Source organism: Gymnoscopelus braueri (genome assembly GCF_963280865.1).
Source record: "Gymnoscopelus braueri genome assembly, chromosome: 7".
Taxonomy (NCBI): Eukaryota; Metazoa; Chordata; class Actinopteri; order Myctophiformes; family Myctophidae; genus Gymnoscopelus; species Gymnoscopelus braueri.
Window position 1 is genome coordinate 27,724,309 of NC_137608.1, and position 24,105 is coordinate 27,748,413.

The 24,105-nt window shown below is 43.3% G+C and overlaps 1 protein-coding gene across 7 annotated transcripts in view; it reads left to right on the plus strand.

Annotated features, from left to right (window-relative positions):
* Positions 1-24,105, plus strand: part of LOC308088557 (transducin-like enhancer protein 1) — a 38,751-nt gene that overhangs the window by 14,316 nt on the left and 330 nt on the right. For 4 of the 7 annotated variants that reach the window (XM_080433034.1, XM_080433038.1, XM_080433036.1 and 1 more), the window contains exons 7-20: positions 2,965-3,181; positions 3,649-3,665; positions 6,551-6,664; positions 7,120-7,173; positions 7,959-8,108; positions 8,393-8,531; positions 10,644-10,846; positions 13,373-13,449; positions 14,094-14,343; positions 15,854-16,101; positions 19,031-19,178; positions 20,021-20,171; positions 21,301-21,377; positions 21,580-24,105. The exon at positions 21,580-24,105 is cut by the window's right edge and continues 330 nt beyond it. In XM_080433034.1, the coding sequence (XP_080289160.1) occupies positions 2,965-3,181; positions 3,649-3,665; positions 6,551-6,664; positions 7,120-7,173; positions 7,959-8,108; positions 8,393-8,531; positions 10,644-10,846; positions 13,373-13,449; positions 14,094-14,343; positions 15,854-16,101; positions 19,031-19,178; positions 20,021-20,171; positions 21,301-21,377; positions 21,580-21,687 (1,953 nt within the window). In that variant the 3' untranslated portion in view covers positions 21,688-24,105. The remainder of the gene's footprint in view (positions 1-2,964; positions 3,182-3,648; positions 3,666-6,550; positions 6,665-7,119; positions 7,174-7,958; positions 8,109-8,392; positions 8,532-10,643; positions 10,847-13,372; positions 13,450-14,093; positions 14,344-15,853; positions 16,102-19,030; positions 19,179-20,020; positions 20,172-21,300; positions 21,378-21,579) is intronic. The other 3 variants (XM_080433035.1, XM_080433039.1, XM_080433037.1) reach the window with 1 other exon arrangement.

The following is a 24,105-nucleotide window of genomic DNA, read 5'->3' on the forward strand; positions in this document are numbered from 1 at the left end:
CGATCCTCCATTGCAGAGTGATCGACGATCGAAAACGGCTCGCTTCCACCACGTTAAAAAGAAATGGAGATATTAAGCTTTTAGTCAAGGAGATAACATTGGAAAGGCCGACCGGAAGGATTTTTGACATGGATCCACATCCGGCCTCTCCTTCTCAGAGACTCCTTGGATGATCCCAAAGTTTCGTTAGAGCGCCCCACGTGGGCCCCACGTAGAAAAATAAAATTGGGTCAAAAACGGTTCGGCACTTCTCCTTTGGATTCTCAAAAACGGTCCGGACCGTTTTTGGCACACAATGTGTTAAGAGGATTTAAAAGAGGTTTGGTATGGCAAGGATGAAAAGAGGGGAAACTATTTTGCTTGCAGCTTCAGTGTGAAGTTTAACTATGCAGAGCAGCAGAGGGGGTCTTAAGTCAGAGAGAAAGGAGGTAGAGGGACTTGACTGGTGGGGAAGGAGGGGTTATGGAGTTAAAGTTCAAGGGAACGGGGGCTAAATTGTCAAAATGGTTTAGCTTGGCAAATGGCATGGGTTCTGGGAGTGTGGGTTAGGGTAGTGAGAGGTGAGCTGGGCTTGGTTGGTTGGTTGGCGTGGACTGACAGGTTTTAGTGTGTGAGTGTGTGATGGGCTGGTGGGGGTTGATTTGGCAGTTGCCATTTGAGTCTTAATTGCTGGATTCCAGTGTTTGTAAAAGGGGGGTTGCACCCATGCTGCCCTCCTCTCCTCTCTCCCATCTCCCACGCCAGCCTGTCATTCACCCTGTTTGTGTGAGTTAAATGAGTGTAATGAAGCATGTTGCCCCTGCCTCTGTTACACACACACACACACACACACACACACACAGTCACACAGAAACACACACACACACACACACACACACACACACACACGCTCACACTGACAAGCCATGGCTCCCCTCGCCTCAACCAATACTTCCCGTCCATTTAATCCCACCAGGGGTCCTCTGTGTTTGTGTGTGCGCGTCTGTTTATGTGTGTATGTGTGTTTTTGTAGCAGTGTGGATTTCTATTATCCCATAGAAACAACAGGCAGGGTGTTTGATGGTTATGTGTGCATGCCTTGTTTATCGACTGTGTGTGTGTGTGTGTGTGTGTGCGCGCGTGCGTGGGCGCGCGCACGTCCATGTGTGTGTTCAAGTGTGATGTGTTTATGTTTGACTGTTTGTCAGGCAAGTCAACCGGGGGAAACCGTGAGCTTTAGGCGTGTGTATTTGTGCGCACCATTGACTGTATGAAACAGGTGTGCGCGCACACGCACGTGAGTGCACATGGACGAACAGGCGCATGGCTGTTGTGGGGGTTGAAAAGCAATGGCGTCGCTCTTTCTGTTGTTCATGGGGGGGGGGGGGGGTCGTTGAAGGATGGAGGGAGGAGAAGAGAAGAGGGGGGGGGGGGGTGGTTTAGTCAATTAGGTGAGATAAAAAGTCTGTTTGACCTCTAGTGCCCCCCCTTCTGACCCCCACCCCCACTCGCTCCTACCACCACCTCCTTCATCTCTATCTCCTAACCCCTCCTCTCTCCTTCCCTCTTTTCTCTCTCCTTCCACCCCTCGCTCGCGCTCTCTCTCTCTCTCTCTCGCTCTCTCAAAGGGGTATGGGAAACATAGCTTTACTTTGACAAAGCAAATGTCAAATTAAAAGCAACAACATTTTATTGAAGATATAGGCCTACTAGAATAAAACAAATGTGTAAACAGAGCTGTGTGTAACGTTGCAACATTGTAATCAAAGTAGGTTATAGTAGGTAAAATTAACTTAACCGCCCCCAGCCCCCCCCCCTTCCCCCCCACCCCCCCATGCTTCCCGCGGCTCCTGTCTGAAGAGGCAATAATGATGTTTTGAAACACAAAGGCATTTCACGCTCAGACGAGCGCCTGATTTGGTGTGAAAGAGAGAGCAGGGCTGACGGCCAAACGCCCCCAATACACCCCCCACCTCTCTTCTTTTTCTGTTCCTTTCTTTTATGTGCTCTCTCTCTGTTCCTTCCTCTATCCCCCTCGTTCCCACTCTTTCCTCCTCTTTTCTGTCGTCTCTTCTCCATTTCCTTTTCTCTCCCTTTTCCCTTCTGTTCTACTTTTTCCTCCCTTCTTTCACTCGGTTCCTTCCTCCTTTTCTTACTTTTATTCTGTTTTCTATCCTCCATTCTCTCTTCCCCTCTTGTCCATTTCCCTCTCTCTCTCTCTCCTCCATTTCTCTCTTCTTCTCCTCTCCCTCCAAAGAACCAGCGCTGCATGCAGCATCTGCCCCCCCCCATGGGCTCTGATCCCAGCTGTCAGTATTGTTCAGTGTTTGACCCCAGAGGGAGGGAGGGATGTGTGTGTGTGTCTGTCTGTGTATGTGTGTGTGTGTGTGTGTGTGTGTGTGTGTGTGTGTGTGTGCACGCTGTAGCAGGATTTTGTTCACTGTCTTGAGTACAACAGCTTGTTGAGGAAGAGAAAACTCAAGAGACAGAGAGGGACCTGATCCATCTGCTGTAGGACTTGATATCTCTTCATTGATTAGGCAGAAGGACTAACCCAATCTCGCTTTCATTTAACCCATTAATACCTGAGGCGATTCTTAAAAATCAGTTTTTTGAAAAGAATCTGGAAAATAGTTTTTCAAGATTTTTCAAAAATAGCAGATATACAAGCTCATAGCGCGGCACTCTATGAGCTTGTATATCTGCTATTTTTGAATAGCCAAAGAAATCTAAAGTGACACAGATGCGTTCCAGGTCTTAATGGGTTAACATACATTTTAGTATTTGTTAGGACAGAGACAGCCTGCTATTCAACAAATAAAGGATATATACATATCTATATCTATATATACAGTATATACATATTTTAAATTAAAAAGTTTGACATGATATAGGCCATCATATACAACCTCTGTCTTTCACTGACACTAATACCCCAAACTCTGGTTTCTCCCCCACATACTTTCTCCCCCCCCCTTCCTTCAGCAGCAACATCTCTCCCATGCCCATGGTGGCGGTGCCCCCGTACCTCTCACCCCACACCCAGCCGGCCTCCACCCCTCTCAGCTCGGCGGCTCAGCCGGGCTCCTAGCTCTATCCGGAGCACTCGGGGGCATGCCCCCGCACCTGCTGGGAAAGGACATGGGCGGGGACAAGAAGCCCCACCCGTCTGGGCACGAGCCCCACCCCGAGCACCTGAGAGGTGAGCAAAAACCCACCCAGGAATGCAGCCGTGCCCCAGCCAATGCCACCTGCACCTGGGGATTGGTGTTGGTCGCCTGTGAGGGCTTCCTGTGGAAATGCAAAGCAAGAGCATACTTTTTGATCATATTGAAATGTACATCTGCTATTCACACGAGAGCATGAGAGGCTATTCAAAACGGCATACTCTAAATAATTGTATACGACTCATTCAAACTACCATTCCCACAGTCTTCAGCCTCGGATTAATATTTGTTATTTTCTTTTATGTCTGTGATATTTCAGGATTACATTCTGAAACGCATATCATATGTACTTTTCATATTAATGACATTTACTTTTGTATACCGTGATTTATATCAAGTATAATTGTGATTCTTTCTCTTTCTTCTCTTTCTCAACATCTGGTGGATTGTTCCATGGACAACCTTCCACTCTGAACAACGCATCTGTCTCCAATGATGATAGACCGAGAGCCTGGCACAGTAAGTTCCTACTTCCTATTTCTAAAATAATGTGAACCCAGGTGAAAGACTACATGCATCCCTTTTGTGTCTATTTATATATATATTATTTTCAAAGGACAAAAGAAAAGGGGAAAACGTCCCCTCATTTCAAGGGGCTTTCAAATCTAACTCCACTTGTAATTTTCTGACGGATGCTTTTTCAAGACAGTTTTGAAGGAAGCCAGAGATTCACATCGTTTTAATGGATCAGGGCATTCCACATTTTGGTGGCAGAGTAGTAAAATGATTTTTTGCCCATGTTTGTGTGATCACATCGTTATCTACCTTACATGCCAGTTCCATACTCATATACACCCTTAAGGCAAAACAAAACAATGTCTAGAGACAAAGCCAGGTGTTGCATAGAACAAACACGTAACGTGGTAGACCACCATCCCATTAAATACTGTAAACCTAATAGTAGTTGTAGCAGACATAATCGTAGCATTGACCTGTTGTCCTAGCCGCTGCTCAAATACCTAAAGCCTGAGTTATACTCTACTGCGTGTGGGTGTCGCGCACCAATAATTGCCAATCTCTGTGAGGCATGGTAGTGAGCTTGTAGATCTGGTGCACCCCCGCACAACTAAGTATAACTCAGTCTTAAAGACACCAAGAGATCCGATAGCTGGCAGAATGTAATGGTTTGTCAGACATGGTGTGTTATTATATCCAATCATAAAACAGTTTCTTTTTTTTCCCCATCCCACAACAAATGGGCCTTTATTCATATGTGTTTCTGATGATGTAGAGCTGTGTGTGTGTGTATATGTATGTGTGTGTGTGTGTCTCTAAGGGCCTCTAGGGGAAGAGGTTTAGCCTGTCTGTTGTTTTGTTCTGCCCTACACAGTAGAAATCCTCAGTGTTAACTTAACTCTGAGAGGGTGAAAATGTACCCAAAGGTCCATTTGTACACACTCGGGAGTTAAATGAGCACGGAGGATTTTACTGTGTTGATCTGCTCTGAGCTGTTGGCTCCCTTTCTCCTCCAAACAAGCCTTTTTCACGCACACACGCACATGCACTCTCTTCTCACACTGACGCTCGCGCGTACACACACACACACACACACACACACACACACACACACACACACACACACACACACACACACACACACACACACACACACACACACACACACACACACACACACACAAATCCACACAGCCTCCTCTAGCCCAGCCTGCATTGTTGTGCCTATTTAACACCTCAGTGAGCAGATTACCCCCCCAACCCTCACCCCCCCTTTTCTTCCCCCATCGCCCCTGATCCTGCGCTTAAAGACTCTCATTGTGTTTAATATCACTGCCACCGAGGTGGGGGGGGGGGGATTCAGGGAGGCAGAGGCAGTCATATGACACTGAGCTTGTGTGGTGTGTGTGTGTGTGTGTGTGTGTGTGTGTGTGTGTGCGCGCATGCGAGCGACCGTGCTAAAAGGGAATAGAGGAGGGACGGAGGGGGGAAATTGCTTATGTTTTGCGGGTCACTGCTCCTCTGCTCAGCTCACTAAAACCTTTCAATAAGGGAGGAGATGGAGGGAGGGAGGGAGGGCGGGCTCATGAAGGAAAGGGCCCTTTAGCAGAATGCAGACCCCCCCCTCCATCGTCCCTCCCCTCCGCCCTTGTCATCCTTTCTTTCTTCTCCTCCGCACACTCACACCCTTCCTTCATCCGCCGTCCTCTAATCTCATCCCCTTCTCCTCCTCCTCCCCCTTTTCCCTCACCCACCCCCCCACCCCGTCCTTTTCTACCCTCAGCTATTCCTCCTTCATTTACCCTTTCCCCCCTCAAATCCTGTGTGTGTGCTACTGTGCGTGTGTGTGTGTTGGATGCACATTTCATTGACAGGCCGAAGCTATAATGGACTCAACATGAAGCTCTAATCCATTAACAATAGAATCCGTTGGTCAGGGAGCCAGAGGGGGGTGAACTGCTGTGTGTGTGTGTGTGTGTGTGTGTGTGTGTGTGTGTGTGTGTGTGTGTGTGTGTGTGTGTGTGTGTGTGTGTGTGTGTGTGTGTGTGTGTGTGTGTGTGTGTGTGTGTGTGTGTGTGTGTGTGTGTGTGTGTGTGTGTGTGTGTGTGTGTGTGTGTGTGTGTGTGTGTGCGCGCGTGCATGACTGTGTGTGTGACACTAGTCTAGAGACATGGAGGGAGGGGTGTGTTATAGTAGTAACACACGCGCGCGCGCACAAACAGGCTTTCATAGTCAATTGCACGGCAAACACATAGGCATGTACGCGCACACACACGCAACACACTACAGCCATTGCGGTTTGTCAAAGCCAGGAGAGGGAGCACTGATAGATTGTGAGATCCACTCAGTGTAATCATCAACTGTGTGTGTGTGTGAGAGAGAGAGAGAGAGAGCGAGAGAGAGAGGTTGGTTTTAAAGTGTTTGGGTGACCTACATTCATACTGGGTACCATTAAGCTAGTGGTCGTGATGGTGTGTTTCTCTAACCTGCAGAGTGGCTGTTATAATGCCTGTTTCATACGTACGTACGTATTGCACACCGATGTAACTCGCCAAAGATAGCCGATCTACAAGCTCACACTGCGATGTGTTGGGAATTTGTAGATAGACTATTTTCTGGGCGTGACTAAGTATAAATCACCCTTAAGTTGAATCAGGATGTAGAGAATTTAGGACGCTGACAATCAATTCACACTGCTCCAGACTTTTTCCCCTTCTCTTTCTCCCCATCATCCTATTGTCTTTTCCAGACTTTCCTCATCTGTGCTTTTTCCTTCCAACCTTCACCATCTCCTTGTATTTCCATCCACTTCTGGTTGTCCTCTGAACTTTAGTTTGACTATTTTCCTGTTGTATTTACCTTGTTCGTTTCTTCCTCCATCTCTCCAGAGTAATTCATTACTGCCTGAGAGTCTGAGGAACCAAGACAAGAGACGCAACGGTCCAGAGTTCTCCAACGACTCTAAAAAACGCAAGGTGGAGGACAAGGACTCCAGCCACTATGTAAGATAAAGTCCCAACCTCTTCATTTGTGTGAGCATATGTATATTTAACCACTTAAGCCCTGTTTTGTACTTTACCCTACGATGGTTGCACTGCAAAAATAGCAGATCTATATATATTTGTCGTATGTGTGGCAACCCGTGCAGCGAAAATAGCCGATCTACAAGGTTACAGTTGCACCACAAGGCATTATGAGCGTGTAGATCTGCCATTTTTGCAATTTTTTGACATGCACAAAATAGGGACAACAGGTTGAAAGTGGATAAAGATTACGATTTTGTCCGTTTTGAGGAAAAATGTATTGAAGATTCTTTTTCATTTTACATAACTTTCTCTAGGAGGTGATGAACGCCAGTTAATTTTCAGCTAATTAAAGGATTAATGCTATCAGGCCAAGTGCCTGGTTAGAGGACAAAATTAGACTGGAATTTACAAAGCTTTGATTGTCTTTGCAGGATAGCGACGGGGAGAAAAGTGATGATAATCTAGTGGTGGATGTCTCCAATGAGGTCAGTGGACTTGATATTTTCTGTGTATTTGTCTGTTGAGATGTTGCTTTAATTAAAGTGATGTTGAACTTTGGTGGAGCCTTGGGTTATAGGTACAATACCTGTTCATAGCGCGTTGCATCACGACGCGGTGTTAGCTTATAGAGCAAAGATGATTGTTAATTAATCATAATTGAGCCAAAAGTTTGAAATATTAGTCATGTTGACTTGAAGTTCTTTTGCCCAGCACTACCTGGCCATAAAGTCCAAAATAAGTCTAAATATTGTTGATTTATCTGTTGGTTCTGTGCTCTGTGATCAATCAAGAAACACAAAGTAGGGATTCCATTCACTCTTCATTATATGGAGAAACGGGTCTCAAAATGTAATTGTTGGCACATAAATAAATGCTGCCAATATATTAAAACAACTTGTCCAACATCAACTTGGGTGAATTTTTTTTTTTTTTACACACTCCCAACATTTTGCAGTTATAAAAAAGGGTCATAAGAATAGAGAAAGAAACTATGGGGAAAAGTCCTGATAACAACTAAGTTTAAGTTCGTTTTTTTCTTCTGTGGTATGTGAAGGTTTTGCTTCGTGAACAAATGCTAGAATGGATTTAATTACAACTAAAAGACTAACATCTGTCATACATTTGACACATTTTAAATATGTTGATAGCAAAAATCTCCCATATGGAGCACAGAATTTATATATTTGCCATGTATGGACACGATGACCAAATGACAGAATCTTCCTCTTGGATAGACATTTATTGGTGGGTTCTCCCCTCTCTCCCTCAGGACCCGACTTCCCCACGTGGTACGCCACTTCCCTCCCCCAGAGAGAATGGGCTGGACAAGGCACGTCTCCTGAAGAAAGATCCCTGTAGTCCAGCCTCTACAGCCTCATCAGCTAGCTCCTCTTCCCTCAAGTCCAAAGAAATGGCCATGGTATGGATAGATGGAGAGTTGAGTGACCGGGTGGATGGGTAGATTACTATTTGACTAGCAAGAGCTACTTACGGTAGTTTAATTTGTAAATTTACGAAAGGCTTAAGTTTCCCTAAGCCTTCAGTTGTTTCAGGTATTATTTCTTCACATCCACGTCTTGACATGCTATGAGAATGACGATTTAACTTTGTTCCATTCAGTAGTCATACACGTCTATAGTTCATAAGTCTGTGTTGATGCCATTTTGTATTATTAGACATATAAAGTGTCTTTTTCTGTGGCAGCGAGACAAAGCGGGCACACCAGGTCAAAAGTCGAGCACACCTACTCCTAGAGGAGACTCCACCCCTGGACCAAGCTCCACCCCGGGACTCCGGCCCAGCCTATCAAAGCCCCCCTCCATGGAGATGCCACACCCACCCAGTAAGTCCAGTACAATCGTCTTACCTCAAACTCTGGATGTTGTGGTTGTCTAGCTGCCGAAGGAGAGCTCAATACCAAAGATAATTCTGTGATTAAATTAAAGCATGTGCATTTTTATGGTGTCATAGATACGTCATAAACGACTGATGTCACAGGCTGGCCACATGAAGTCCAAGATCCACTTGAAGCCACACAGCATGGCCCAAGTGGATCTCATCCAATTTTAAAACATTTAATTCATTGCATGCGTTTAACTTAACCCTGCAAAGATATCTGAAAGTAAGAGTGTGATTCTAGGATAAGCTATAGAAAAGTGAATTTACCTTTTTATAAGGTAAAACTGGTCTCAGATCTGGTTTCATTATCAAGGAAGCCAATTGGATTCAGTTAATTTCAGTATGGTGTGAAACTTGCAGAGACTTGAATCTGGCTTGATAAGCAATCCAGATCGCTGAATATAATTACATGGTTACATTTTGTCTAAGTTAAGTTATTTATTGCGGTTAATGCATTTTATAAAGCATTTTATGAACTGTGTGGCAGAGAATATTCCCTGCAGAAAAAATAATAATTAACAAAGAAAATTCAAACGTCCATGACTTATTAGCCGCATAATGATGTGTAGTCAACACAACAGTGACTGAATGATTCAGTTAAGTTTGGTATTTGTTTCTAATAACTTTGTACAAATTGTAATGTTTATGCATGATGTATGTCTGAAGCTATGAATAAACAATGACATGTATTGATACCACTATGGTTCTTTAAACCAGTGCAGGCTGCATCTATGGGCTATATCAATGTTATGTTTATTGAGGCCATGATTATAATTCACACACATGATAAGTTGTGTGCCTATATTTAGCCATTATTCTGTTATGAATAATTATGATCAGTATCGCCTCACTAATGATATCCCAATCCAATCTTGTATATTTTCACCACACAGCACTGTATGTGCCTGACTGTTCTGTCACTAGACTGTTCTGTCACTAGAGTCCGGTTTATACTTCGTGGCATGACAACGTGCGCGGATAACATAGGCGATCTACCACAACGTGGCTGCGATGCGTTGAGTACTTGTAGATCGGCTCTGTTAGCCGCACGACAGTGGTACGACGAAGCATACATCTGGCAATGCGACGCGTTAATAGCTTGTAGCTTCTCAGTCTACAGTAGCCTAAACAAGGCTGCATTCAAACCATATTGCGTTGGGATGGCACGCAAAATAACACAACGGGATGTCTTGAAAAATACACTTAGCATTGCAGAGCATGCATGCATGACAAAAGTTAAAACATGTTTTGGATAATTTAATGGTTAGTAAGACCAGTCTGACCGCACCGCGGTCTGTGTTTCAAGGGGTGTCACGTCAGACCGTCAAATATCTACCTACATACATTAACTGCATTGGCGTAGATAGATTAAATGAAGTTTGCACCACGCAGCTGTAGCCTATTAAACTCGGATCGGTCGGCATAATATTAGCACATGCTCTTAAATTACTCTGCCAGATGAGATAATACTCACGTGAGGGAGTGAAGCGTAAAGTAGCCGGCTGCCGGCCAAATGGCTGTACATTTGAGCCTCTGCGCTTGTGGAACACCCTGCCAGTGGTTCTCAAAGTGGGGTCCGGGGACCCCCAGGGGTCCTTGAGGTGGTTCCAGGAGGTCCCCAGCCAAATGATTGATTGTTGGGAACCAAATGGACCCTAATATGTCTGTAACTCCGAAAGCGTACAAATGGAATCAAATGGATCCTAACCGGTCCATTTGGTTCCATTTGTACGCTCTCGGAGATAAATCAATCTGATGATACTACAGTGCAGATTGGGGGTCCCAGAGATCAAAATGGCATCTAGTGGGGGTCCGTGGCCCTGATGCAAATCAAACTGGGGGTCCTTGAAACTAAAAAGGTCGAGAATCAATGCTATGGCTGTAAAACGTATTCTCTTATGGGGGTCCCTGGCATACTATGTGTCAATTTGGGGGTCCTTGACATGAAGAGAGAAGTTTGAGAACCACTGCTTTTTAAACAGTTTAAAGCATGACGAAGGCCCACATCTTGAAAATGGCAAATTAATGAAAATTTCCCCCCCCCCCACCCCCTCAGCTGCAGGTCTGCGGACCCCCCTTGCTGTTCCCGGGCCATACCCGGGTGCGTTTGGTATGTTGCCCCATGCGGCGGGGATGAATGGGGACCTGGCCGGAGCAGCCGGTGCGGCTGCGTACGCCGCCGGACTACAACACATGTCACCTCAGATGAGCGCCGCTGCCGCCGCAGCCGCCGTGGCCGCGTACGGACGCTCTCCCATGGTGAGTAGGATCATGGGCGTTCCAAGTCTTGGGTGCCCTTGTTGCGCAATAGTAATGTAATTTGTTGCCGTCGGGGCAGAAACCTCCTATCGTCGTATTTTGACCCATTCAATCCGGGAACGCATCTCTGGCAATTTAGATTTCTTTGGCTATTATTGACTATAAAAATAGCTATGAGCTTGCATGTAGATCTGCTGTTTTTGAAAGATTGTGAAAATGTGTGCAAATCTTTGAACATATTGTGTGCAAATCTTTGAATATATATTTTAAAGTGAACATTTGTAAAACATTTTGTTCCAGGGACCCCCAGAAGCAAAGAATTTTTCACGAAAAAATAGTAGATCTACAAGCTCATAGCTTGTATATCTGCTATTTTTGAATAGCCAAAGAAATCTAAAAATGACAGATGCTTTCCCGGATTGAATGGGTTAACTTTGTGTGTTCTTTTTCAGAAGCTAGTGCCCTACTTGATCATATTTACAGCGTCACACAAAAGTATCAAAAGGAGCAGATCCACAAGCTCGAAACGCAATGCGAAGCGACGCGCTTTGAGCTTGTAGATTGTAGAAATTTAGAAATCCTGAAAAGTAACAGTTTCAAATTATTATTATTTAAATTATTTTTAAGGTTTCTTTTGTTTTACACTTTTGTAATCAATTAGTTTAACCATTTAAGCACTATATACTTCGTTGTACGTTGAATAATTGCGAATCTACAAGCTTAGAACAAGCTCGTAAATCGGGCCACGTTTGCTATTTCTTTTTTACATTTTTCAACCTGTAATGACATGCCCAAAATAGGGATGCCAGGTTGAAAGTAGCCAAAGGAGACTCTTGTTAACTACTAATAAATAATTTTTCTGTCTTGTTTATTTTCCATCTTCTTTTTTGTATTATGTTCTTTTTGTATACTTATATTCATAAGTGTGTGTGCTCACCATGTACATGTTGTACATGTGCAACTGTCAGCCAATTATGGACATACTGTGGAAATGTCAGGATAGAATCACCATTAGTTGATTGATTGACTTCCTAGAAGCAATTTGTTACACTCAACCCTTAATTGTTGTACTTTGTGTGCTTGAGAGTGTCAATAATTGCACAGCTGTGTTTTACATTTCAGTGCTTAAGTGTGTGAATGTTTACACAGAGCTTGAAGTCAGTGTGGGTTCGTATCTTAGTGTCCATTACCGGCAATGACCTCATCACTTCATTTGCCGTATTTGCACAGCGTTCTTACTGTGTTTATACAGGCAGATATGTATCTGTATGATGTTTAAGGAAGAGCCTTCAGGTTGTGTAACTATCAGTTGTGTGTGTGTGTGTGTGTGTGTGTGAGAGTGTGTGGAGTTAACCACCAACAGTTCTGACTTCTGCTGGCATACTCATACAGGGCATTGTTGTATGCTTCTGTTAAAAGGTTTCTTTATTGTTACGTCTTGTGTACAGTTACATAAGAGTACATTTCTCGTGCTTGCAAATGCGTGTGTACATTTGGGGTACAATAGTTAATGAAAACTGATTTAATTTAGTAAAATATGTCCCTAGAGAAATGAGTGAAAATAGCAGATTTACAAGCTAATAGAAAAATAAGTCTTACTTCGGTCGAATTGGTGTTGTATTTTATATCGTTGATTAATCACCTTTACGACAAGGTATAACTTGTAAGGATCGTGGACTGAGCAACACAGCTAAACATGTGGGTAGCCAAAATCCCACAATATGCTTCTGTTGGTATTCACTCTACTTTTGAGCTTTGACTTCACCAGTCTCACGGAACTTTGACCTAAGTTTGGAGAGGGTTCCAGGGCTGACACCAAATAATGCTGCCACTCTAGTCTGCTATCAACAGAACACCAGCTTCTACTTGCCTTATTGCCCCTTTATCCTGAAGGGACAAATGTGTCATCTTTCCAAGTGTTGCTGCTTGGAGCAGCATACACAAACGCAACTTTGTTGATTTTGTGTATGCTCCAAGCAGCAACTCAGGTGCCAGTCACACACCTGTGACTGGCTGGCCGCTCAAAACGAGAACGATTACCAACAGAAGCATATTGGGAGATTTTGGCAAATTGTTAGGGGGGTGCTAACCACACGTTTAGCTGTGTTGCTCATTCCACAATTGCACTATCCTTACAAGTTATACCTCGATGTAAAGGTGACTAATCAACCATAACAATATAAAATACAATACCAATTGGTATTATTGAAGTGGAGAAATAATCGACCGACGTTATATATAATGTATGTGTGTGTGTATATGTATGTATGTGTGTGTGTGTGTGTGTGTGTACAGCACACACACACACGCGCACACACACATAAACCCTGCACTTTTCAATTCAATTAAGCGAAAGCGTAATCGATAGAACAATGGCTAAGAAGATAAGCCCCAGTGTACCTGCATGTATGAACACGTGTGCAAGTGTATATTTATTCTGAGATCATGACCGTTTCTGAACTCTTTTGAACTCCCCCATGGTGCGTGTGTTTGTACTGAGCACATATGTTGTGTTCCCTCTCTAAGGTTGGTTTTGACCCCCATCCTCACATGAGAGTCCCTGGAATGCCCCCCAGCTTATCAGGCATCCCTGGAGGCAAACCGTAAGTGTGTGTGTGTGTGCATATGAGAGAGAGAGAGAGAGAGAGAAAGAAAGTGTGCGTGTGTGTGTGTTATGACTTTGACATGATATTCTAGGTAATGGATTTATCAGGGCAAAGAAATAGTTAAAATGCCAAACATCCCTTCTATCCTCCACCTCATCTTTTTACGTTCTTATCTTAACCACTTGAACCTCAGCATTCGTATTCTGCAGAAAACTTAGCAGAAAATACAGATCTTCAAGCTCACAACGCGTCGCATTGCCACGCGTTGTGACCTTGTAGATCGGCTATTTTCGGCTATGTAGAACAAATACAGAAAAGCACTAGTATGAAGCCGCGAGGGACTCTGGACAACCAAGTATAGGGTTTAACCCATTAAGACCTGAGGCCGATTCTACAAATGTCTTCTAAATCTCACACTTTCAAGATTTTTCAAAAGTATCTCTGCTATTTTTGAATAGCCAACGCAAGAATCTAAAATGACATAGATGCTTTCCCGGTTGGATAAGATAAGATTTGTACGTCTACGTCCGTTTTTCCTCACTCCCAGCTTACTTAATTTATCTTCCTGTTCCACACCCCATTCCTATGTCTTCACCCTCCCTGCTCTACTCATCCTCATCACTGTGTTCTTCCTCCATCAGAGCCTACTCCTTCCACGTGGCGGCGGACGGCCAGATGCAGCCGGTGCCGTTCCCTCCGGACGCGCTGGTGGGCCCGGGCATCCCGCGCCACGCCCGCCAGATCAACACACTGAACCACGGAGAGGTGGTGTGCGCCGTCACCATCAGCAACCCCACCCGCCACGTCTACACCGGCGGCAAGGGCTGTGTCAAGGTCTGGGATATAAGTCACCCGGGCAACAAGAGCCCTGTGTCGCAGCTCGACTGCCTGGTGAGCAGGGGAATGGGGAATGGCAGGGGGCGAGTGTGTGTGTGTGTGTGTGTGTGTGTGTGTGTGTGTGTGCGCGCATGCTTTGTGCATGTTGATGACTAAAGGAATCCACCTTGACACAAACTTACGATGTGTCAAGGTGGATACAAGTCATCCTAGAAGCTGTACCGAAAAAATCCTGAAAGTCCTGACCCTGAGAGTGAATTTTGCTGTGTGTAACCCTATGTGACGGCTTGCCTCTGTAGTGGGTGAGGAGTTGGAAGACGTGTGTGTGCGTGCATGCGTGTCAGGACTGGTTTATTCACTTTTTGTGGCTAAGGTGGTGTGCTTGTGTAAGGAAAATAGTGCAATATTTTATACCTTCTCTTGGACAAAATAGTAAAGTATTGATAATTATGGTGTGGTTTCTGAAGTGTGCGACCGCAAGTGTTATTTGTTTTTGCGGTGAGAGTAGCCGCGCATTCTCCTATAACTCTTCTTCTTTCCTAAATGAAAAGTCTTCCTCTGAGAGGCTCTGACATACATACACACACACACACACACACACACACACACACACACACACACACACACACACACACACACACACACACACACACACACACACACACTCTTGTCCACATGGAGCAGCCCTGCTTCTCACACAAACATAGTTTGCGGGTCTTGTCACAGTGTCTGTCAACTCTCTGAAGATGACAAGTGCACAGAGCCTCCGAATGGTTTTGATTGAGAAATATGAGAGCGTGTTCACAGAAGTTAATATTGTACTTCTTCTTAAAATCTCTCCCTAGCATGATTTGGCTTGACTTTTTTTCAGAACGGACAGAAAGGATTGGTACTTTTCAAGATATTGTATCTGAGTTTATTGGTGAATTTCACACAAGGCAGAGCATATGAAATGTGTGGCTAATCCAATCACATGTGAATAAAATCAACGCAAATGTTCAATTGAAAACAGCCAGTAAAGTAATGATGATCACATGAACAGAGGCTGAACTCTATTCAGCTTGGTTCAATATTCAGAACGATATGTTCCTTCACTGTGGGACCTTTTTATGAAGCAAACAATAGCTGCAGCAGGAGTCAAGTGACTCTAAGAAACCGGTTGACCTGACAGTATGAGCAACAGCATTGGAGAATATATGTTTTTGGCAGCATTTCGTTTCTGAGATTTTTTAACGTAGGATGCCGTTTCTTTATTGCACAGTCCTACTTGAAATTATTGGGTGATAGTAGAGTATACCCACTTCTCCTGACACCACTACACCTCTGGATATGGATATGTGTATATTCCTTATTAATTTGGTGGTAGTTTTGTTCTACATTTTATTATCTTTGATTTTAAGTGCCATTGGACATTTTCTTTTTATTAATCACAATTAACCACAGCAATTCATGTGATGTAGCTTTTTATCGTTTGACAGCCCTAATATAAACAGAAACTGTCTATGCACTTGTATATGACAAATGTTAAGTATGAAAATATTAAGTTGGAGCCAATTTTGTGCAGAACCGGGACAACTACATCCGTTCCTGTCGTCTTCTACCTGATGGTCGGACACTTATAGTGGGAGGCGAGGCCAGCACACTGTCAATCTGGGACTTGGCCACACCTACTCCAAGGATTAAGGCGGAGTTAACATCGTCGGCGCCAGCATGCTATGCCCTGGCCATCAGCCCAGACTCCAAGGTCTGCTTCTCGTGTTGCAGCGACGGAAACATCGCAGTCTGGGATTTGCACAATCAGACATTGGTTCGGTAAGAGAAGCTCTGTATGTACAATACAATTTAAAAACAGCTTGCCGGCTAGATGAATGTAAGCAAGTGATGTGTAGATTCGCGAGTCAACATGTCACACTATCTGAGCTTTACCCATACCTGTATCTGCATTCACGGGAGAGTCAGGCATAGTGTTTGCGAGGTTAGGGTTAAGGTTAGGTTCAAGCATAGTTTTTGTGAAGTTAAATGTTTGGGTTTAGGCGCAACCTGGGCGACACCAATGAAAGAGGGAGTCTCCTGTATTCACACAGCTTGTAGCTTGGCGTCCATTGGCCAGTTTGAGCTTTCCTGGTTGGTTGCGGCTACACTGTCCCACCCACCGGTACAGCAGTAGGTGCGACATGTGTCAGTAGTATGTTCCATACCAGCCATCAATAGGCATGGTCTCCCATCAATTCAACTGTGACTGTATTAAACAAACAAGGAAATTAGGTTTGTTGTCAACATTGTCTGAAATGTCATACAGTATATAGCGATATGTTGTCAAGAACCAAAAACAAATGTAATCTTATAGAAATGTAATGTAATCTTAAAACAATCTAATCTATACATACCGGGCGGAACGTTCTTAATTCCCCCAGCTACAGTAGCAGCTACATCATTCTCCAGCCTCTTATACAGTGATACCAACCAAACAAAACATGGTCTCCAATGGTCAGTTGTCTTGTAGAATGATGCTTTCCCTGTCTTAATGGGTTAATATGCTACACTAACAACAGCCCTAAGCCAAGTGTAAACAATAATTTGAGCTCTAACTGAAACTCTAAAGGCTTGAGGCAACCTAGTATATTTGTATTTGTAGATTTACAAGGATGGATAGAATGTTATTGGTTTTGTAGACCTGTAGGCAGATTCTGCAAATGCCTTCTAACTCCTAATGGTTTTCTGAAAAACGTATGATGCTAAATTCTAAAATGACACGGGACGCTTTCCCGGATTGAATGTGTTAAGACTTGACAATGCCAATATGGGGAGTAGTACATTACACACAGATGAGAATTCTGTGCTCAGGGGCATTTTAACAATTTTTGGGACTCTGTTGGTACCCGTGAGTGGGCTCACTGGGCAGAGAGGCCGCCTGGGAATCGGAAGGTCATCGGTTTGACCCTCTGCTCGCCCACAGTGTCCAAGTGTCACTGAGCAAGACACTTAACCCCTAATAGCCCCCGTGCTCATCGAAGCCATCTAAGCTGCCATCAGCTGGATGATGTTATAAAAGTAATTTACCCTCCTCCATGGACCATAAAATACTCCCTTCCCTAAACAAATGTACAGTCCCAGTATATTTGGGTAAATATTTAGTTTTCACACATAATGTCAATTTACCCCTTGAAGCTGACGTCTGTTTAAACGGTTTACTGTCCTGTTTGTTTAACCCTGTCATGTGTGCTTGTGAAACATTTGCTGAGCACATGTTAAACCAATGATGATTTTCATGTTTGTGTGTCAGTGTGAATATTTATTTTCTTAAAGGAGGCTGTGGGTGGTCCAACAATCATTCAGACAGTATAGAAAAATTCAAAGCCACTTAGAAGGACCGAACAGCATGAAGTGATTTAACACGCTATCTCTTCTCTGTGCAATTTTATAATTTTTTTCATCCCCCCCATAAAAATACAATTATTCCCACATATTTTTAAGACTTTGTCTCTGTTTGCTAACAAGGCATCAGATACAAATGTGCATAATATGACTTTTACATGTCTAGCTGCGACCAACTTAAGCTCTAGAACTTAAAAAAAAAAAAATCAGGATTCAAGCTAATGCTAGTTGGTGTCAGTTTACGAACGGCTTAAGCTGTTGGTGTATTATGTTATGTTATACTTTATATCATACCGCTTTGATCCACAAAGGTTCTTCATCAGCATCCTTTAGGGATGGAAACGTTGATCTGCTATAAACGGTGGGAGCTAACAACAGTGTACGGACTCTATTTTTATTTTTATAATAAGTATAACATAACATAGCATACCAGCAACACCTGTTCTCTACGTTCCTTATATACTTTCTATTGACATTTGTCCTCTGCTTTTGACCCATCAAAACTACTTACAGTAGGAACAGTGAGCAGCCACATTTCAGCGCCATGGGACTCCAGTGTAACGCTAGTACCTTGCTAAAAGGCAATAACATGTACCTAACATGCATGTCTTTTGATGTTGGAGGAAACCCAACGCAAACACGGGGAGAACATGCAAACTCCACACAGAAAGACTCCCTGCCGGGGTTCAAAACCCGGACCTTCTTGCTGTTAGGGCTGTCACGATTATGACATTTTACTTGACGATTAATTGTCATACAAAAGCGATTAACGATTTCAATTGTGTGGCTTTGTAAACAAAAGTTGCACGGGGCAGATATGACAACAACTTGAATACACAAAGAAATGACTGACAATGACCGACACCAAGCGAAAACAGCGATTTTACTGTACCTTTTGAAAAATCGTGGAATATTCTCTGTGACCTCCGTCCTGGCGGAGATCGGCTCATTACACGCACGGGGGTCCGGTAGTATGGGGGGGGGGGGGAATGTCTGGTCGCGATCCTCCATTCCAGAGCTATGGCCGTTTGAATGGGGCTTGTTTTTTGAAAAACCCAGCTATTCTGGGGGGAACATTAGCCGAAAATAGCAGATCTACAAGCTCACAATGCGTCGCAGGCGCGTTGTGAGCTTGTAGATCGGCTATTGTCGGCGAAGAGGTTTGTGTAGAGGGGATAAAGGAGACCAAGTACCGAGCCAAAGGTCAAGTTTACAAAGTATTGAGGGTTTTAAATCGTAAATGTCTGAAAACACACATTTTAACATGAATCCTACATGTAGTGGGGGTCCCTCAGCTAAGGGGTCCTTGGCCTGAAAAACGTTGGAAGACCACTGACTCGGACTGTATTATGTGTCCATCATGCAGGCAGTTCCAGGGTCACACCGACGGTGCCAGCTGCATCGACATCTCCAACGATGGCACCAAGCTGTGGACGGGAGGCCTGGACAACACTGTCCGCTCCTGGGACCTGAGGGAGGGACGGCAGCTCCAGCAGCATGACTTCACTTCACAGGCATGTATCACACACTTACACTCGCTGTCTTGTCATCAGGTGCACAGTAGGGGTACGACAGTTATTCAAACTAATCGATTTGATCATAAACATTTAACCGATTTTAATAATACACATTTTTTAAATGACCAAAAATAGCAGATCTACAAGCCTCACAACACATCGCAATGTGTTTTTACATTGCATTGCAAAAAAGAAGTTCGGCAAGCAAGTTTATTTGCATAGCACATTTCAACAAGGCAATTCAATGTGCTTTATACAGAACATCAAGCAAAGGAAACACAATTATACAATGACATTAGGAAAAAACAAAACAAAAGAAGTAAAAATAACAGATACAATTACAGTGCAGAAGAGAAAGCAAAGTAACTCGATCAAAGGCAGCGGCAAACAGAAGGGTCTTTAGTTGTGTTTTAAAATAAATAAGAAAGGGCAGCAGACCTGCTGTTTTCTGGGAGTTTGTCCCAGATATGTGGTGCCTAAAAACGTAATGCTGCTTCCCCACGTTTACTTTTGGTTTTAGCGACAGAAAGCAGACCTTTCCCAGATGACCTGAGAGATCCGGATGGTTCATGATATCGCACAAGATCAGAACTACATTTTGGCCCTAAGCTAATCAAAGCGTTATAGACCAACAGTAGTATTTTGAAATCAATTATTTGACAAACAGGGAGCCAGTGTAAGGATTTAAGAACTGGAGTGATAAGCTCAACTTTTTTGGGTATTAGTAAGGACTCGAGCAGCAGCTCGTTCAGGTACAGATAGCGCTCAGATAGCGTTTAATCTGCTTCTGATTTTGCCCAAATGACATTTTCTTTCTCTTCTCTCTCCCCTCCGTCCAGATCTTCTCCCTGGGCTACTGTCCCACAGGAGAGTGGCTGGCTGTGGGAATGGAGAGCAGCAATGTTGAGGTCCTCCATGTCACTAAACCTGACAAATACCAGCTGCATCTCCATGAGAGCTGTGTCCTCTCCCTGCAGTTTGCCTACTGCGGTAAGACATTCTACTATAGCTGTATATGTAGCGCTGTGATGATTCCTCACTTAACCCATTCAATCCGGGAACACATCCGTGCCATTTTAGATTTTAGCTGTAGCCATTATTTTATACTTTGGCTATTTTTGAAAAATCATGAACATTTTTGCAAATCTTTGAATATTTATATTTTTAAAGCGAACATTTAGAACTCAAATCTTTGCTTCTAGGGGTCCCTGGAACAAAATATTTTGAGATGGGGGTCCACGACCAAATGCATATCATTTTGGGGGTCCTTGACATGAAAACGTGTGAGAACCACTGATATTATAGCAACATACGGTTTTCAGAAAACTGTTAGGATTTAGAAGACATTTGTGGGTGTGTTCCCAGATTGAATGGGTTAACTTAAATTACTTGAATACACATAAATCCTCAATTACTGGTTACTGCCTCGAAGCATCTGTATGTTTTCTCTCTCACACTGTATCTGTTTGTTCATCATGGCGAGCCAGGTAGATATTGTTGATGAGCCTGATCCTGAGAAAAAATGGAAAACTAGAAAAGTGGTCTCCGCCAGGCTGGGTTGCCCAGGGCCCGAAGGCAGTCATAGCCAATTGGAATGGGATCAAAAACATCGACAGAGATAAGGTGTACCAATTTGGGTGAGGTTTGGACAAAATAGGACAAACTATGTTTTGCAAAGAAAATGCAAAATGGCCTTAATATTGTCTGGTGGAAATGGGCGTGGCATATTCTGGGAGTTGTGCAAAGTTTCACGGCAATCGGACGCTGCGTTTATGATTTTGTGGCATTTTGTTCAAAACGGGTCACTCCTGCAAACTTTGGACGAAAACATAGTCTCTGGCCTACAGCTGTCCGGCCTGGCGAAGACCAAAATATTAAGGTTGAGAATTTTTCAAGCTCAAAGCAAAACACAACTAATGCAAAGCTGAACTATAGCACTACATGCGTGCTGCAACATTTAGAGAGAAAATACCTGTTCACAGAGGAGTCAGACTCTAGAATAGTGAGGTGAGTTTTCTCTGAACTAACCAAACTCTGACTATAACATCCTGTTCTCATGGCCTCTCTGTTAGCTTTGACTAAGATTTGACATAAATGGCTAATTTTTGTGTGTCCTCAGGTAAATGGTTTGTGAGCACAGGGAAGGACAACCTACTCAATGCATGGAGGACGCCCTACGGTGCCAGTATATTCCAGGTAGGATGCTTTGATTGGAGTGGGAATGCTTGTTGTTAGGGTTGCAACTATCGATTATTTTCTCGGTGATTGTTTTATTGATTCCTTTTCCTATTCAAAAAACGTTGCAAATACCATCATAGATCATGCATACATATTATATCTCAGCCCTCGTTAGATAAGTGACATGAATTTGAACTAGATCTTCTCTCTCCCTCCGTAGTCTAAAGAATCTTCCTCGGTGCTGAGCTGTGACATCTCTGTGGATGACAAGTACATCGTCACTGGTTCAGGGGACAAGAAGGCGACCGTCTACGAGGTCATCTACTGAGAGGAGTTCAAAGGACAGGAGTTACTATTATGTTTTGTTTTTAAACGCCTGCAAAGTGTTTTCCTCTGAAACCCCATGGGACCAGAAAGGAACAGAGTACCTGTGATGGGACATTCCATAATTTTTCTACTACTTTGTCTAAGTGAGACACAGAAAGGAGAGAGGTACATTGTACATGCACATATCCAAGGCGTCTCTAGGATTACCTCCGTAGTGGTTAGGAGAAAATTGACATTAATGTAAGCAGAGGAACTGTGACATACAGTATATATATATATATCTATCTATATATATATATGGACATCAAATGATAAGAACAGCACTGGGATCATTTCACAGGACCAGGCACTGTCTGAACCAAAGGGGCACACTCTACTGTTTTTTATTTCTGATTTGGGACATTGGATTGAACAAATTGACGGTTGTCTGTGACCAGACTAGGGTGCACAGACCCTAGCAAAACAGACTGGGACGGATATGGAAACCGCTGGATGAAATATGAACTGATCAGACTGGATGAACTGATGGACGTCTGAATATTGCAATGCAAATGATGTTTTTTTTTTACTGAGTTCCAGACAGAGAATGTTCAGCGTTTGATGACCTCTCTGCTCTTTCCCCGATAATGACCTTTTGACCTCAGCTCGCTGTTCTGACATGCCTCCCCCAGCAAGGTCTGGATAGTGTTCGATTCTAACACTATTCAGCTAGTGTTAGGACAATGTTATGTTCAAACATTTAGAACATAACATTGTCGTAACACTAACTGTCCAAAACGGCTACATACTGTTTAGTAGGAGCATGCAGTAGGCGGAGAAATATCAACGTTCAACATTCACCACTGTCGTCGTTATAGTTGTGGTAAGAGGACAGTATGGAGGGTCTTTTACTCCACCTGTAAGATTGACATTATGGAGTGTTTTATCCTACTGAAGCCTGATCAAACCATACTGAACTCGATCAAACCATACTGAACCTGATCAAACCATACTGAACTCAATCAAACCATACTGAACCCGATCAAACCGTATTGAACCCGATCAAACCATATTGAACCCAATCAAACCATATTGAACCCAGTCAAACCATACCGAACCCAATTAAACCATACTGAACCCAATTAAACCATACTGCCATACTGAACCCTATTAAACCATACTGAAACCAAAAACACTGACTTGCGGGCCATCAACACAAAGCACTATCGTTCACCACCGTCACCACTGTCGTATAGTTGTGAAAAGAGGACAGTATGGTGGGTCTTTTATCACACCTATAAGAGGACAGTATGGAGAGTCTTTTATCACACCTATAATAGGACAGTATGGAGAGTCTTTTATCACACCTATAATAGGACAGTATGGAGAGTCTTTTATCACACCTGTAATAGGACAGTATGGAGAGTCTTTTATCACACCTATAATAGGACAATATGGAGAGTCTTTTATCACACCTATAATAGGACAATATAGAGAGTCATTTATCACACTTATAATAGGACAGTATGGAGAGTCTTTTATCACACCTATAATAGGACAGTATGGAGAGTCTTTTATCACACCTATAATAGGAGTACAGAGGGTCATTATTCCTTCATGTTCTGTTTTGAGTTACGTCACTGAATTGACCCCAAAGAAGCAGTTTTGTTGTTAACTGGGCTGCTGTTTCAAATGAACAAACAGTCTGGTTCATATTGTGTTCTTAACATGTATGATTTTGCCCCGGTCCAGAAAAGTATTGAGCCTCTGACCTCAGCAATGTACATACATCCGGGTTGGGGTCTTTTTAAAACGACATTTGAGAATAATTTGATGTTCTCATTGTAAAGTTGCATCAGAAACTAAGTAGTCGAAGTGAATTTAAAACAAGTTTGAAACCTCTTAATAGGTTTAAGCTTTGCCTTTGATCCTCCTTTGAAACACATGATGTCTTATTGGCTGGTTGGCTGGCCTTGTCCTGCCTCAGAGACACAACGTCTTATTGGTTGGCTGGCCTGATCCTGCCTCAGAGACACAACGTCTTATTGGCTGGTTGACCTGGTCCTGCCTCAGAGACATCATGTCTTATTGGCTGGTTGACCTGGTCCTGCCTCAGAGACGCAACGTCTTATTGGGTGGCTGGCCTGGTCCTGCCGCAGAGACATGAAGTCTTATTGGCTGGTTGGCCTGGTCCTGTCCAGGCAGGCTCCAAAATGTATGTCTTATCATCTGACTTGATTTTTGTCTTGAAATTCTTCTTGAAAAAAGTTGAAGAAAATCAGCCAACCGGGTGTTATAATTTCACTTGTTGGAATAAAAATTAAAAAAATATATTTTTCATTTTTATTAATATTCTTGAAACAAGCAGAACTATCATCCTATTATGTTTTTTCAACTTCTTTTAAGAAAAATCACTGACTGAACACAAGCTAACATGAGA